The sequence below is a fragment of the Linepithema humile genome, chromosome 4, assembly GCF_040581485.1.
Source record: "Linepithema humile isolate Giens D197 chromosome 4, Lhum_UNIL_v1.0, whole genome shotgun sequence".
NCBI lineage: Eukaryota > Metazoa > Arthropoda > Insecta > Hymenoptera > Formicidae > Linepithema > Linepithema humile.
The window spans coordinates 18,121,966-18,135,792 of NC_090131.1; the positions used below are offsets into that span (position 1 = coordinate 18,121,966).

Below are 13,827 nucleotides of genomic sequence, written 5' to 3' on the forward strand. Positions count from 1 at the left end.
CGCTCTGTTTTTAGCCCGCGGGGTTTGTTCGTTAGCTTAACTGACATTCGCTTTCGGAAATTTTAACTTTTACGTTGTATCTACGAGGAGCGAGGGAGCGAACGTGGTCCGCGTACCGCGATGCAATTTTCTGCCTTGCGTTCGCAGCCCGTCGATTGCGATCGTGGAAATTCGCCTAGTTTCAGTCAGAAACACAAGCCTCCCGCGATCGAACGCTTTACACTTTCTCGACTCGTCGCTCTGTGTTCGCACCGCGATCGTTATTGCGCCGGGCGTTTCGGGGCTTTATCTCGCTTCCAAGCGAATTTCGACCGATTTGCATTCGACGAGCGGCGGAAGAGCGGGAGGTTGATTCGCTTTTAATTTGCAGGACGGAAGATTACGTGTGACAAATCGCCGATATTCTTTCCACTGAAAATTTCTTTTTCGGCAAAGAAACTTTTATACGTGTTCCTGATCGCTTCTTAAATGTGGCGCGTCTCCGGCGCGAATATATTTAATACTTCAAGAAATTGATTCTCCGCTGTAAATTAATTAAGCTTATTAAGTATTATGTACGCGGCGTTGTGTTATATGTGAAAGACAAATCGCAGCGCGTGGTAGTGAACAACAATGAAGATCATCGTTTTGCGAATACGAACGGCTAGGAAAGCGCGATAAGCCAAACCACGTGCGAACGAGATACCGGTCCCGGTTACGTCTCGTATTTAACAAACAATTAACCGTTTAGCCGTGATGATCGATAAGCAGGGCACGACACCGGGGATTTGTTCACGCAGAATTCGACTCTTATCGATGCAACGGTGCACAGGTCGGCCATTTGAGAATGGTGTATATACGAAATTCGATTCTTATCACTGGAAACTATCTACACGGTCGACCGTTGCAGGCGGGTTGGATTAATTCGATGATACGCAATTATGTACGGTGTCGCGCCAAGAACGGCGATCGACGCAAAAGGATTGCCTACGGAAATATGGAAGCGATTCAATTAATCACTTTCAACGCAAAGTGGTTGTATCATTGATGATAATAACACGCGTGATAAATTAATTGCGCAATCTTCGGGAAAACAACGCGTATCATTTTACGCATTATACGCTTTAAATGATTAGCCAGGTAGGTGATGATCGATTTATTGCGCGATATATAATTATCTATAAATTCAGTATAAATATTTCATACATATTTTTTCACAAAAGTGATGAGAAAACATGTGACAATGTTAATATTGTTAAATTAAACAATTTGTTTATTATTAATTCTTAAATCAAAACGAGTGAGTTTTGTGTGCGATATTTTCTGTTTCATGGAGTTGCAAATCGATTCATTGATAAAGAGATAGTGCGCAGGAATAGATTACAAGTAAATGAAAAAAAAAAAATATTATTTGGAATTTATATAAAAGAGTCATATGATATTGCATGCATGTATATTATATCTGTCATGCGTATAAAAAAACCAATGCAAATTAAAGCATACTATTACGTAATAGAATACGATATTCTTTTCAGAAACAATTATTATTCAGTTGAATGGAAATTTTTATTTTATAGCTCGCGTCAAACAGAGAATATTTTGTGCGCGACAGGTTTGAGATATGAAGAATACTTGACAATTCCACTTGAGATTAAGGTCAGCTGATCGTTTACCACAAAAGCGAGTGAATCGGAACTGCCGGTATCTATAACAAGGTTGCTAATGCGTGTCGTTAACATTAGCGCCATAGTCCCGTAATACGCGCACTCTGCATCCACTTCATCCCTCTCCGCAATTCTCTTTCGCCTTCCGTTCTTCGCCCTTACGTGCGGCCGGAAGAGCGATGACATCATTACGGAATGGCGCGAGTAATTCTCACAATGAGGTGTTGAATAACAGCATCCTCACTTTTCTAATGCAAGCGATTTGCCGCGACAATCTCAGCAAAAAGTTGTGTCTATACGAAGACTTATTCCTTTGTTCAAACATTTCGATCATTAATTAAATGCATTTTTTACTTTAGTGCAGACATTGGCCTATGAATAAATAAATTAATATTTCGCGTCAATTAAATTTTTTGGGGAATCAATTTTTCTACATTTCGATATTGCATTATTGATTTAGTATGAATGACAATGCAGCGATGAAAGAGAAATTTCATGTCAGTTTCAAGCTTATGTTTATCGAAATTCTGCACGCCTGTTGACAAAAATTGATTATCGATTATGAATAGCGTGTGGAATACCTATTTTTTTTCTTTGGCGAGCTTCTCACTCGAGATACGCCTCCCTTTAAGTCTTTTTTATCGCATCAGTTCCGACGTAAATTGCTGACTTATCCTAATGGGTTAATAAAATATTCATCCTGCAGCGGGTCGAATAAATCGCGTACGTGTAGATCGCGTGGGTGCGCTTTGCCCACCATCGCGTTGTACTCGGCTCCTAGAAAGTACCCGAGGGTGCTCTCTCGTCCCCCGCGTCTCGTACGTAGGATTCGAATTCGATATTGCGCGGGCTTATCTTAGCCCCATCCCACTGGGCGCGATGAGCCCGCGCACGGCTATCCCGGAGGAGTTCTGACAGGAAATTATCTCGAAAAATGTATCCCTGACCTCGTGAGAGAGCGGCGGTACCGACTCGAATAGACAGATTGCCGGAATCAGATTCGAGTCTCTTTCCTTTCATCTTGCTACGCGCGCGCCCGTGGGATCTGCCCCGCGCACTTGATAAGACTAATCTGTTAATCGATACCGCCTGGAAAGGATAACGAACCTAATTTTTCTTCCCGATTAAGCCGGATCGCACACGTCAGTTGGATTCCCCTCGCGCGGCAATTCACTCGTCGCAAATAGAATCTTTAGTCTTGAAGGATCATCCTCTTTCCTCGCGAAACTGTCACTTTTACGGCGGTGCCCCCATTTACAGTTTACGATGCGGTATTGCGAAATCACGGTGGAAATAAAATATGAACTTCGCGCGCTTGTAAAAGTGAAGCGTGCCGATTGCTGTGACGGCTCTATTTATAATATGTCTATTTTTACGACATAACACCTCGAATTTTTGCGATCATATTTTTTTTTATTCCTTCTTATTTTCATTGCTTGTTTTATAGCTTTTGTTCGCGACTGTTTTCGACAGTCAAGAGATGCAGACGTGGTACAGGACCCGCATCCATTCAATCAAGGCTGCAGTCTGACAAGGATATAAGAGGAAGAGTGGGCTTACGTGCAAAATCGAAAGCACCGCTCGACGGATATAGAAGACGTCTCTTTCTTCCTGCCTTTTTTGTTTTACCCGCAGCTAAGACACGATAGGCTTTCCACGGTCGGGGGCTTTACGCGATCTGTCTTCCATTTCTTAGGCTGATGGAAAAGTTCGCGATACTTCAATTTCCTGTATCGACTACGAAACGGTTTCTTGTGGCGTGTATATTAACTAAATTGTATACGTATCCTTTAAGTAATTCTAATTTAGCAAGTAATTTAATTCCATTCATTTGGATTTACCGTATTAATTAATAATAATAAATTAATATAAATGCAAAAAAAATAAAACCAATATATACATCAAAATTTTGATCTCGTTAAATCTTCAATTAGCAGTAATGATTAAAATAACAATAAAAAATATAAATAGAAAATAACTTGTGAAAACTGTATTTCTGTAGACAAACTCGATATTTTACTGCGACGACGAAGTAACAGTAGAGTAAGATTACAGCGCAAATACTTCGGGACAAGATCCCGGCCGGTACTTGTACGTTAACCCAGTTACATAGAAGAAGTTTGAGTACGCATTTAAACAATTCAGAAAGTAACGTGCGGACTGTGTCATCCGCTTCTTAAGAGGATAAGAAAGTTCTCCGCCTTTGGTTTCCTACATCGTCCTAAGTAGCCTTTTTACCCGTCTTGCTCTCTTTTTCCCCCGTCGAGTATTCTTACATACGAGTTTCACCGTTCATACTTTTTGCCCGTATTTTCTCCCTCTCTTACAATAAGACAGCTCTAATATTGCCCGATGTTGGTGTATCGTAAACTTAATATTTACTAAGATAATGAAACAATTTTCTATAACGAGGTTTCAAAAACAATTTCCAGGAAACAGAAGAATATATTTTTCACGCGACACAATCGTGATTTATCGTTCGAAAGAAAGATCTCCTTCCATCTGACATTTTTGCTCCGTTCGTAGTATCCCAGAGCAATTTGGTCGATGGTACCTGAAAGAAAAGCGTTTCTCCCGACGGATAAAACTCCAATCCATCGAATATTATTCTTTTCGCGAAAATGATATTTCGATAGAACTGTATTGTTCTGTTCTGTAAAACCGCACCACTGTGAAACTAAGGAAGCTACTTTGAGATAAACACACGGACTCCGTTTCTCCGCCTGCAGATATTTTTCTATGGAGCTGTCTTTTATATACATATATAAAGAAAAAGAGAGAAAGAGATCGAGGAATAATAACGGACTATAAAAAAGTTGGGTGCAAAGGTGTGCTTCCCTGTCTTTTCATTCGCCTAATGGATCGCATGAAGCATGCCGTTGCCAGAGGTCGTTTCCTTTTGTCGTGATATCGATTTTATTGCGAACGGCTAAGTTTCGCGAAAGTTCCGAGGTGGCTGCCGTAGCAGCGTGAAACGAACCGAAAATCAGGATGGCAGGCTTAAGTCGTCGGAAATACCGCCGGTTCGGAAAAGAGCGTTCGGCCTTTGTCGCTGAATAATCGTCCAACTAAATTAACTTGCGGTTGAGCTTTAATACGGTTTGACGAGACTGCATGATGTTGCGAGCAACGACGACGGACGATGACAAAAATCGAAGCCGCTAATTTAATAAAATAATTTCGTTACGGACAAAAGCATTTCCACATCGCCCCGACAAAGTGATTTAATTAGCATGTAAATTGAAAACTATGAAAAGAAAAGATTGATGCTCTGGTGTAAAAAAAAATAAAAAATGAAAACCATCCATTTAATTATGCAGATTGCGAGAATACGCAAACAGTGTGCTTTAAAGTTCCCTGATTACAACGATAGATCGCAAACATTTTTAATTACAAATCATCGTTATTATACACTCTCGTCGAAACGTACTCTTATCAGGAGATATACATTCCGACAGGAAGCCTTATTGAAGTTATACGACAAACTAAAATTCGATCAAAGTCAAAAAGAATATTCGATTTAACGGCCGTTGAACTAGACTGAAACATGAACACAGCTTTGTAGATTTTAGCATGTTTACGACGGCAAACAAGAATTGACGAGTGCGAACTTTCGGGAGATGGTTTTATAAGACGAGAGAGAGGAGGGGGAAGGGAGGAGGAAAGCGCGCGCGCGCATTTGTATGTGTGTAAACAGAAATGTAGCATACACTGAAATACGCCAGACGTAAACTTGCAACGCCACGAAGACAAGAACCATCCAAAATTCAGCGGGGAAACTCGCCGTTGGCTACGGTTAATTTATTTCGACTTACGCACACGCGCATTTCAACTTGTGCGGCATTGTAGATGCAGTAAGCATTGTTTCTACGAAACTGTTAAAATTTTGATAGTATTTCCATTATAAGCATATGCACGAATAAAAATAAATAATCACGCAGAATTTTACTTCGCTTCTCATTTCTCACCTCTCGTATTATAAAACAACTCGCAAACCCGGCAATTACATTTCGCTAATAGAGTTATCGATACCTGCACGCGCGAGTCTCCGTTGAAGCATTGTTCAATTATAATAGTACACGGCGACAAATTGTCGATATTGATTAATTGCACTTGCGTGAGGTTATTTCATACTATTTAATGTGCATAATAGATACGCTGTTATGCTGATGAAAAGCTATACTTAACGATGTTTATTTAGCGTTCCGCGATATGTATGACGTATACGTTTCACACGGCATGCGTGTTTGACGTATACGTGCTATATCTTAGCGCTGACCCGACGCAGCAGATTGTAAACGTAATCGAATAGGTATACAATCCGTCGAGCACGCGAGCTATTTCATCGCGGAAGAGTCGTAATATAAACTTTCGTGTCCGAAGACGATACTAGTATCACGTGTCAGATTCATTTAATTAGGAATAAATGTCTACGAAAAGAGTGTTATCATAATTGCAAATAGAAACATTCAGATTTCTTTCTGTGATGGATAAAAATTAAATATATGAAATGATTTATCGTGTTCGATTAAAGGCAGGAAAAAAGAGCAACAATCCGTAAATTCGCTACCAATTTTTTCGTGTGCCAATAAAAACTCCTTTGATAATACACGATAAACGGAGTTTGATCAGTACTGTAAACGTTTAGACGTCGGACGATTGCTTTTCTATTTGATATTTCTGTTGCATATTTTGCTACTTCTGTTTGACATTTTATTTCAGAAAAAAAGAGATACTCTCGAATAAACCTGACATGTTGACATTCGTAAAAGAAGAACGTAGGCGAGATTCGCGTACTGCCGTTGCGAAAATATTCGCCTCGTGCGATAAACCAAAATCGTAGATTGACCTTATTAAGGTTTATATCCCGCCTGGACAACGGCCATGGTTTAAAGTGCATTATGCAATATGTTGAAACATAACGGACAAAGTTTCCGCCCGTATTCCATGTATGAGCCGCGTATTATCGGTTGAATAATTCAGTCCATTTCAATGTTTCACGGTGACATAAAAGGATGTAGTTATGGAAATGAGCGCGTTGAAATTTCACGGGAATCCGATTATTGCCTCGAATTCGACGGGGTACATGTCGTTACTTTATAGGTGACACTGAAAAATATTATACGCCATTCCGCATGTGCATTGTGTACTTTTGAGATTCCATCCGACGGAATTTTCGTGGCTCGTTAATTTAACCAATTAAGCTGCACCAAGAATTTTTCGGCCAAAAATTCGTGAAAAATTTGTCGTGCTATTTTATATCGTCGTGCGCGCTTATCCGTTCGTACAAATTTTATTTCATTTACCATCTCGATTTACTTATAAAATAATTTAATGTAATTATTCAAAAGTTTTCACGGTTTTTTTTCTTCTCTCGTTTACCGCATAAATATCCCGTTCAATTTTCTATCGATATCGCGCATCACGGCTCATAGGTTGTCGTTTGTTGTTAGCTTCTTACGTATTTTCACATAAAGACAGGAGTTGTGCGGCGGTCGGGAGTGGAAGTTAAACGCCATAAATCATTCCTTGACACATTTATGCCAGTCGCGTGCGACGGGTTTGCCACATTACACTCAACTTCCCAACTTATATAAATTTCATACCGACCAAGCCGCGTTTCGGAGTCTCTGTTGAGAAAGTGCCGAGTAATAATGCGACAGGGCATTTCCGGGTCAAAAGTTACTGTTCTATCTCAATGGCAAGTGTTTCTTCCGAACTCTCTTGTCTATTGTTTCGTAACAAATGTCATATTAGTTGTATTTTTATGCAAGGATTCAAGACATTTTATTGCATAATTAAAACTGCATTTTATTAGAGTTAAGATTATTATGAAACAAGTGTCAAACATAGTTGTTTGATTATTTAAATATTATTGTGTGTTATTGTACGTAGTAAAAAAGGTATTTTTTAACTGGTTAAGAGAATCGTTTCTCTCTGTGTAATATGATGTTTCACTGCGAATATGATTATGTAGGCACGTACATTCTATTAATTTTACGCATATCGAGTTACGCTTTGATGATATTTGAAACAATTATATCTTACCTATGAACGCACTCGTGGTGTAATTTATGGAAATGTAAAACAATTTACGATAGAAATCAAGCGCGATTTCCTCACAATTTTATTGAACATCATGTTCGACGATGAAATTACTTTCAGGACCAGCTAGCGGAATTCAATTTTACGCCGCGTTACTCGCGCGAATCTCTCGATTTTCAGTTTGCACACGGTAGATCGTGGAAATAAACAAAATTAATTGCAGTTTCCGGAGCAAAATTGCACGTGTTAATTTGTCAAACATATACGCGCGACATCCGCGCATTTTTGCGATCATTTACCGAAACTCGAGTTTTAGGCGAGATATAAAATCGCGATAGAAACATTCTTCGAAAAATCTCGCGCTATGGTCAAAGAAACGACCTGCGTAGCAAACTGCTGATGTTTTATGTATACGCAGACCTTAGCCGACGACGTGGATATAGCAGACACTGATTTCGTCATAAATATTTAATGAGCAATTCGTAACGAAGCTTCTCGTTATCTGACAGCATTCGCTTTTCTGTGGACGCGCCAATTAAGAAACATAAATAATGGAGGCGCCCATGGCGTCGCGCAGGGATTTACCTATGAACAAATTTGCAACTTTTCCACCATTTTACTGACTCCCGCGAGGCCCGGCTATATTTACCAATCAATTATTCAGATTTTTTTGTTACTCTCAGACACACCCGTGATAATTCGCTTCGATTGCGGGACAAATGAACGTTTTACAGATCGTTTAATCATTCGTTGCTTTTCATATTAATCATCGACGATTATCAATTATGATAATTATAAGGAAAATAAATCAGTTTAAAATTTCATCTCAATTTATGATGTCGCAAACATACGAATAAAATCGCAAAATATTGACATCTTTCACAAGATTACACCCATTAAACGTACATATCATACGGATGTATAAATGTAACACGTTTCATCAAACGTAATAATTAATTGGCATTCCACTTTCATTAGCTGCACGGCGCACGACAACGTTTCAAAACATATTCGACCGTGAATGGCCATTAATTTCGCGTTATTACTTCCGCAGTAAGTTTCTAGCGCAATTAAATGCGTGCGAGCGCCGTCAAGAAAGTTAATTTAAAAAATAATTCGTGCCCTTGCAGTAAACAGAGAAACCTTCCATTTCACTTTATCAAAGCTAAATCAATTTGCATTTAAATTAAACTCTCCGCAGGAGTTGATGTTCAAGTACAAACGACGGATAAAGCGAAAGAGAGCCACTTGATAATGGAAATCGCTCCTTGTAAGGCGCGATTCGTGTAAATACTTTACGACGTCCCGTTCCCTGTTTCTAAGCTCAGAATTGGTGCGATTTATTACGAGATGGCATCGGTGGATTGAGCGATTTTAGCGAGAATACATGAATTCCAGGGCTCTCTCTCTCTCTCTCTCTCTCTCTCTCTCTCTCTCTCGGATATCAACGCTGAATGGTATTTAAGAGTAAAATTCGATGTACAAGCGTTACTAGTTCATGTTCAAGTAACTCGAATGGCAGTGACTCGCGGTAGTAAGAAGCACTTAGCTAAGGACGTGTTCCTATTTCGTAATACCGTCGGAATTCTACCTACCCTTCTCTTGTCCGTCCTCGTCCGCCTCTCTCGATAGTACTACGCGCACTGACGGTAATTCGTACAGTGACGTTAAATCGACTTTACATCTACTCGCTATTCATTTGGAATACAATCGTTCTGCCGGTTTAAAAAGAGAAAGGAGATCGGTGATATTTTTTTAATGAAAATATAAATAAATATGTATTGAGTCAATCGCTCTTACGGAAATCTTGATTACACTTTATAAAAAGGATTATGTTGTAATTTATGAGCTTTTCAATATTTCCCTACACGAAAATACTTTCCCTGCAATTCCGGCGTTGACAAGATGAACAAAAATAATCTTTTTAGAACTCTTGCGGGAAAATAATCTACTTTAAAAATCGTTCGTATTTGCGATGTTATTCGAAATATCAACGTATTGTGCAATTTTTATACGTACGAAACGGAAATTCTTTTGCCGAGACACTCGCAACGCTGAACGAAATTAATGGTAATTGCGGCGGTTGCTCGAGCGAGAAACTTATCGCTTTTAGCTTAACAAAGTCGCAACGCAAAAACTGGTCGCTAACAGAAATAAAATCATGTAAAATACTGTACTCACTGCATATGTAGAGTCGCGACCGACTTGTCCGAGAAGAGCACGACCGGTCGGTCGAAGCGTTGGTTACGACCGCAAACGCGGGCACTGCCCTCAAGCTGCAGCCAGCCGCCCTCGCACCTGCAACAAAAAGACGAGACACGTCAGGCCATTACCGAACATATAACGCGCGCACCCCTTAGCGCCATTCGCTAATTAGTTTTGGAAATTTTCGATCCGGCTGCGCGACATCGTAGCATTGTTACGTCGCACCAAGTGAGAATGTCGTGGAATTTCCATCATACCGCGACAAATTGGATTTTCTGTCGTGCAATTTTAAGGAAGATACATATTTTACTGTGAAATCGGGAAAGGATTTTCCGCTGCTACTACCGAGTCTGGAATATTCAAATCGAGAGCATCGTTTTTGTCAAGCTAGAAATAACTTTTCCGCAATTGTCTTGCATACATATTTTGAACCGCTTTCATTTATTATTATACCTGTAAGAGAATTATGCGGCAAATGCAAAAACCAAGTTAGCGAGTAATTATTGGTAAAAATGCGAATCCACAACTTAATAGAAAAAAAATATAGTAAGAACCAATGTGAATTCTTTTCATGTAAAATAAAATAAGGTCGCTCTCTTCTAATTATATATTAAAATTTTATTTTGCAGATCTCGGGAAACCGCGAAGAAAATTCCGCAGATTTTTAACACAGGAAAGGGAAATCTTTTCATTCTAAGGTCGTTTGCTTTACGAAGTGGCATCTGCGCTTAACTTTGGTATACGTGCTTCGAATTTGATTCTATCCTTCGTAATGTTAAGTCTTCTACCTACTGTTCTGGATCGAATTTTGGTAGGAATCATACTTTGAATTCAATATATACGAAGTTTAATATTATCTAATTTTCGTACGAGTTTCTATCTGTTTAAACTATGTAAAGTAAAATTAAATCTCCACTAAACTTTCCCTTCGCTAATTCTCTTTATCTGCAAATAGTTTAGATGCTTTTAATAATTAGGGAAAATGCTTGCTTCATGTTTTGAAGTTTTTGGAGAAATTTGCACATCAACTTTTAGACAATACTGACGACTATCAAGTGGTTGTCGCACATAGTTTTCGAAATACCAATTTAAATTTAATGTGGTGCAAGAGCGCTGCTAAATATATTCTTTCTCAATTCTGCTCGCTTGCGAAGTTGTTGCGCGAATTACGTCGCTAATTGTCTTTATCAAGGGTGGGACGCTTCCGATAATAACGTTTCGTAGGGTCGGCGCGCTACCCTATACGGCCGGAGAAAAACGATTGCCAGCGAGGGTCGCGCTGAAATTACTTCTTCGATTACAGACGACTTCAAAGGATTCGTTTTCCCGAGGCGTCGTAGACCGGGATTCTCGGGGCAGAGGCAAAATGAGAGAACATGCGCGACGGGCGAGCAAATGCGCGGAGGGATGCGGGCGGTTACGCAATGGGTAATACGCAACGGGGGAATCAAGCTGATTCAATCAGGCTTGCCGTCTCTCGCCTCGCCTTCGTAAGAGGGGAAAACGGGCGAAATGCGCCATAACACGCTCGGTTGATTATTATCCGTCAAGATTTCAGGAAATTTTCCCACCTTAGTGTAATCCTCTTCTGTGGAGAGAACAGATGGAATTTATCCATGAATTTAATATTACATAATATTATTAAAATATAATATATAATATTACAGTGAAAGTTATCGATAGGAAATGAAAGTAATAATTGCATTCTTGAAATAACATAAAAATATTGTCAAATTGAATTGGTATTTTATAATAATTTAACAATATTAAAAAATTTGCGATAAAAATTTAATCAATTTTGCTCTTTGTGCAATATAAATCTATGCAATATAAAAACCTAATATGAATGAAAATTATCGTGCAATATGTTCTTGCATATTCCGTCAGATAAGGCCATTTGAATATTGAAACAATCGGTTAAGCCTCTCTCGCGTTACCTCGATGCTGGAGCGTGGTTCGACGGGATTAATAGATACTCGTATTGAGGGCCCGAGGCGGTCTTGCTTAACATCAATAACGTTAATTAACATATCAACGAGACAATCGCAGAGACGCACATCCTATGCGGCAATACCTTCGGCCCCTCCTGGGAGCCGAATCCTTTATCTCTACACGAGCTCATTCAAATCTTGATATAATTCGCGCAACGTGCGGACGCACCGCGCGCTATTGTTGCGTGAAGAGACGGATATGTGCCGCCATAGCTCACCATTGTGTCGAGCGTACGCTTATGAATTAATTGCTTGCGGGCTTCGACGGGTCGCGGATCCGATCGTCGTGCAATCCTCTTCGATCTCTATTGCAGCCCGGAACGACATACATCTCTCTGTAATCCGGCCGGATAAAATTTCTGATCCGAGTTACGGCACCGTTAACATCACGCAGAGAATGCGTGTTTGCGATCGCATGTTTGTAATACCTTCTATAAACTGCAACAGCGCAACAACTTTTACGATAACAATTTCGATATTTGTCACGAATGTACTTTGATCACACATTATGTGTTGCGAAATACGTTTTATTAAAAAAGTCAACGCGGTAAAATAATTCTAGGTTCGTGACATTTGACTATAAAAATATTTAAGATTTCATTTTTTTACATAAAAGCTTTATGTACTTTGACATTGTTATTATTTTTTCATCTCTTCATTAACGTAGCATATTCAAAGAACTTCGCTGAATGCTTGCTTTAAAATGTATCGACTTTTTCGATAAACAGTGCAGCGACAATCGAATCGTATATCAAGTCGAATAACCGCTAGATATAAAGTCCCCTCCAAACTTGAAACATTCAGTGCTCTTTATGCGAGACGTCTGTTCGAGTTGGGAAAGTTTAGAAAGTGTCTAGGTATGACAGCGTAATGTTCTGGAAGAAAACAAGGAAGAGGATCGGGTAAGCCGATAAGTAGTGTGGAGAGTAGCGGAGAGAACAATGAAAAGCGCGAGTGGCTAGCGTGGAAGTGGTATCAACAAGACGTCATAAATAATTGAAGCGTCAGGCGGCTTGAGAAGATGGGACGTCGTTACTCCCAGTCTGTCTTTTTCCGACCCGGAATGTTCATTTTTGATGCGGCTTACGTGAGTCCTTCAGCTCCTTTTCGCCATTCGCTCAAAACTTTAAATCGCGCCGGAGACACGTATCCACTATGCGACTCGATAAGAAGCTCGCTCTTCACTCATTAGAGATGCAGCGCGGAGAGACAAGGGCGAGGCGCAGGAGGATAAAGGATGTCGAGGATCGTTACAACCGCAAAAGATGCGAAGAACTATGAAGGGAGAGTGAAGGAACGGGAAATATCCGGTGAATAGCGGTATTGTCAATTATGCGATGCAAATAAGCGAACGTCACGCTGCATCAGCAATCTAGCGGAGAGTTTGCGCCTTGCATTCAGGTCCGTAGCTGTTATCTTTATCATCCGAGATGTACAGTGTCTCGCCGACATTGCTGCGAGTTGTCTTGGTATGCAGTGCGACTTGAAGAAGAATAAACATGATTATACTTGTAGCGGTTGCCTTCATCGTCGTCGGAATTCTCAATGACTATTTCTCTAGATAAGTAGCGTATATTTATAATTTTCTAAAGCGCAATTCATATCTGCCCGCCTCGATAATTTCAATTTAACTGTTATTTGATAATGGCATAATTATTTTATTCTCGAGCCTGTTTTAAGTAAAAGTTTTTGCAGCGTTACTACGGAAATATAGCGAAGCCGAAGAAAGCGGGAACAAATAATCGCGAGAAGCCGGAGACAAAGGCAGAGAGATGAGGAAGACGTATCGCAGGGGTTTCATTGTTGCTGGCAGCACGATATAAATAATTGAAATGCCAGGTTGCGTCAGAAAGGCGGAAGTCGCCGCTCTTCGGCACCGCCGCGCTCCTTGCGCCCGTTCAGCGACGGCTAGTTCAACGGTATCCCCTCGATTCGCCACCCCT

General features: G+C 40.0%; 1 protein-coding gene across 5 annotated transcripts in view; it reads right to left on the reverse strand.

Annotated features, from left to right (window-relative positions):
- Positions 1-13,827, reverse strand: part of LOC105670882 (uncharacterized) — a 206,103-nt gene that overhangs the window by 82,899 nt on the left and 109,377 nt on the right. For all 5 annotated transcript variants that reach the window (XM_012364625.2, XM_012364626.2, XM_067353803.1 and 2 more), the window contains exon 5: positions 9,870-9,986. In XM_012364625.2, coding sequence (XP_012220048.1) covers positions 9,870-9,986 — 117 coding nt within the window. The remainder of the gene's footprint in view (positions 1-9,869; positions 9,987-13,827) is intronic.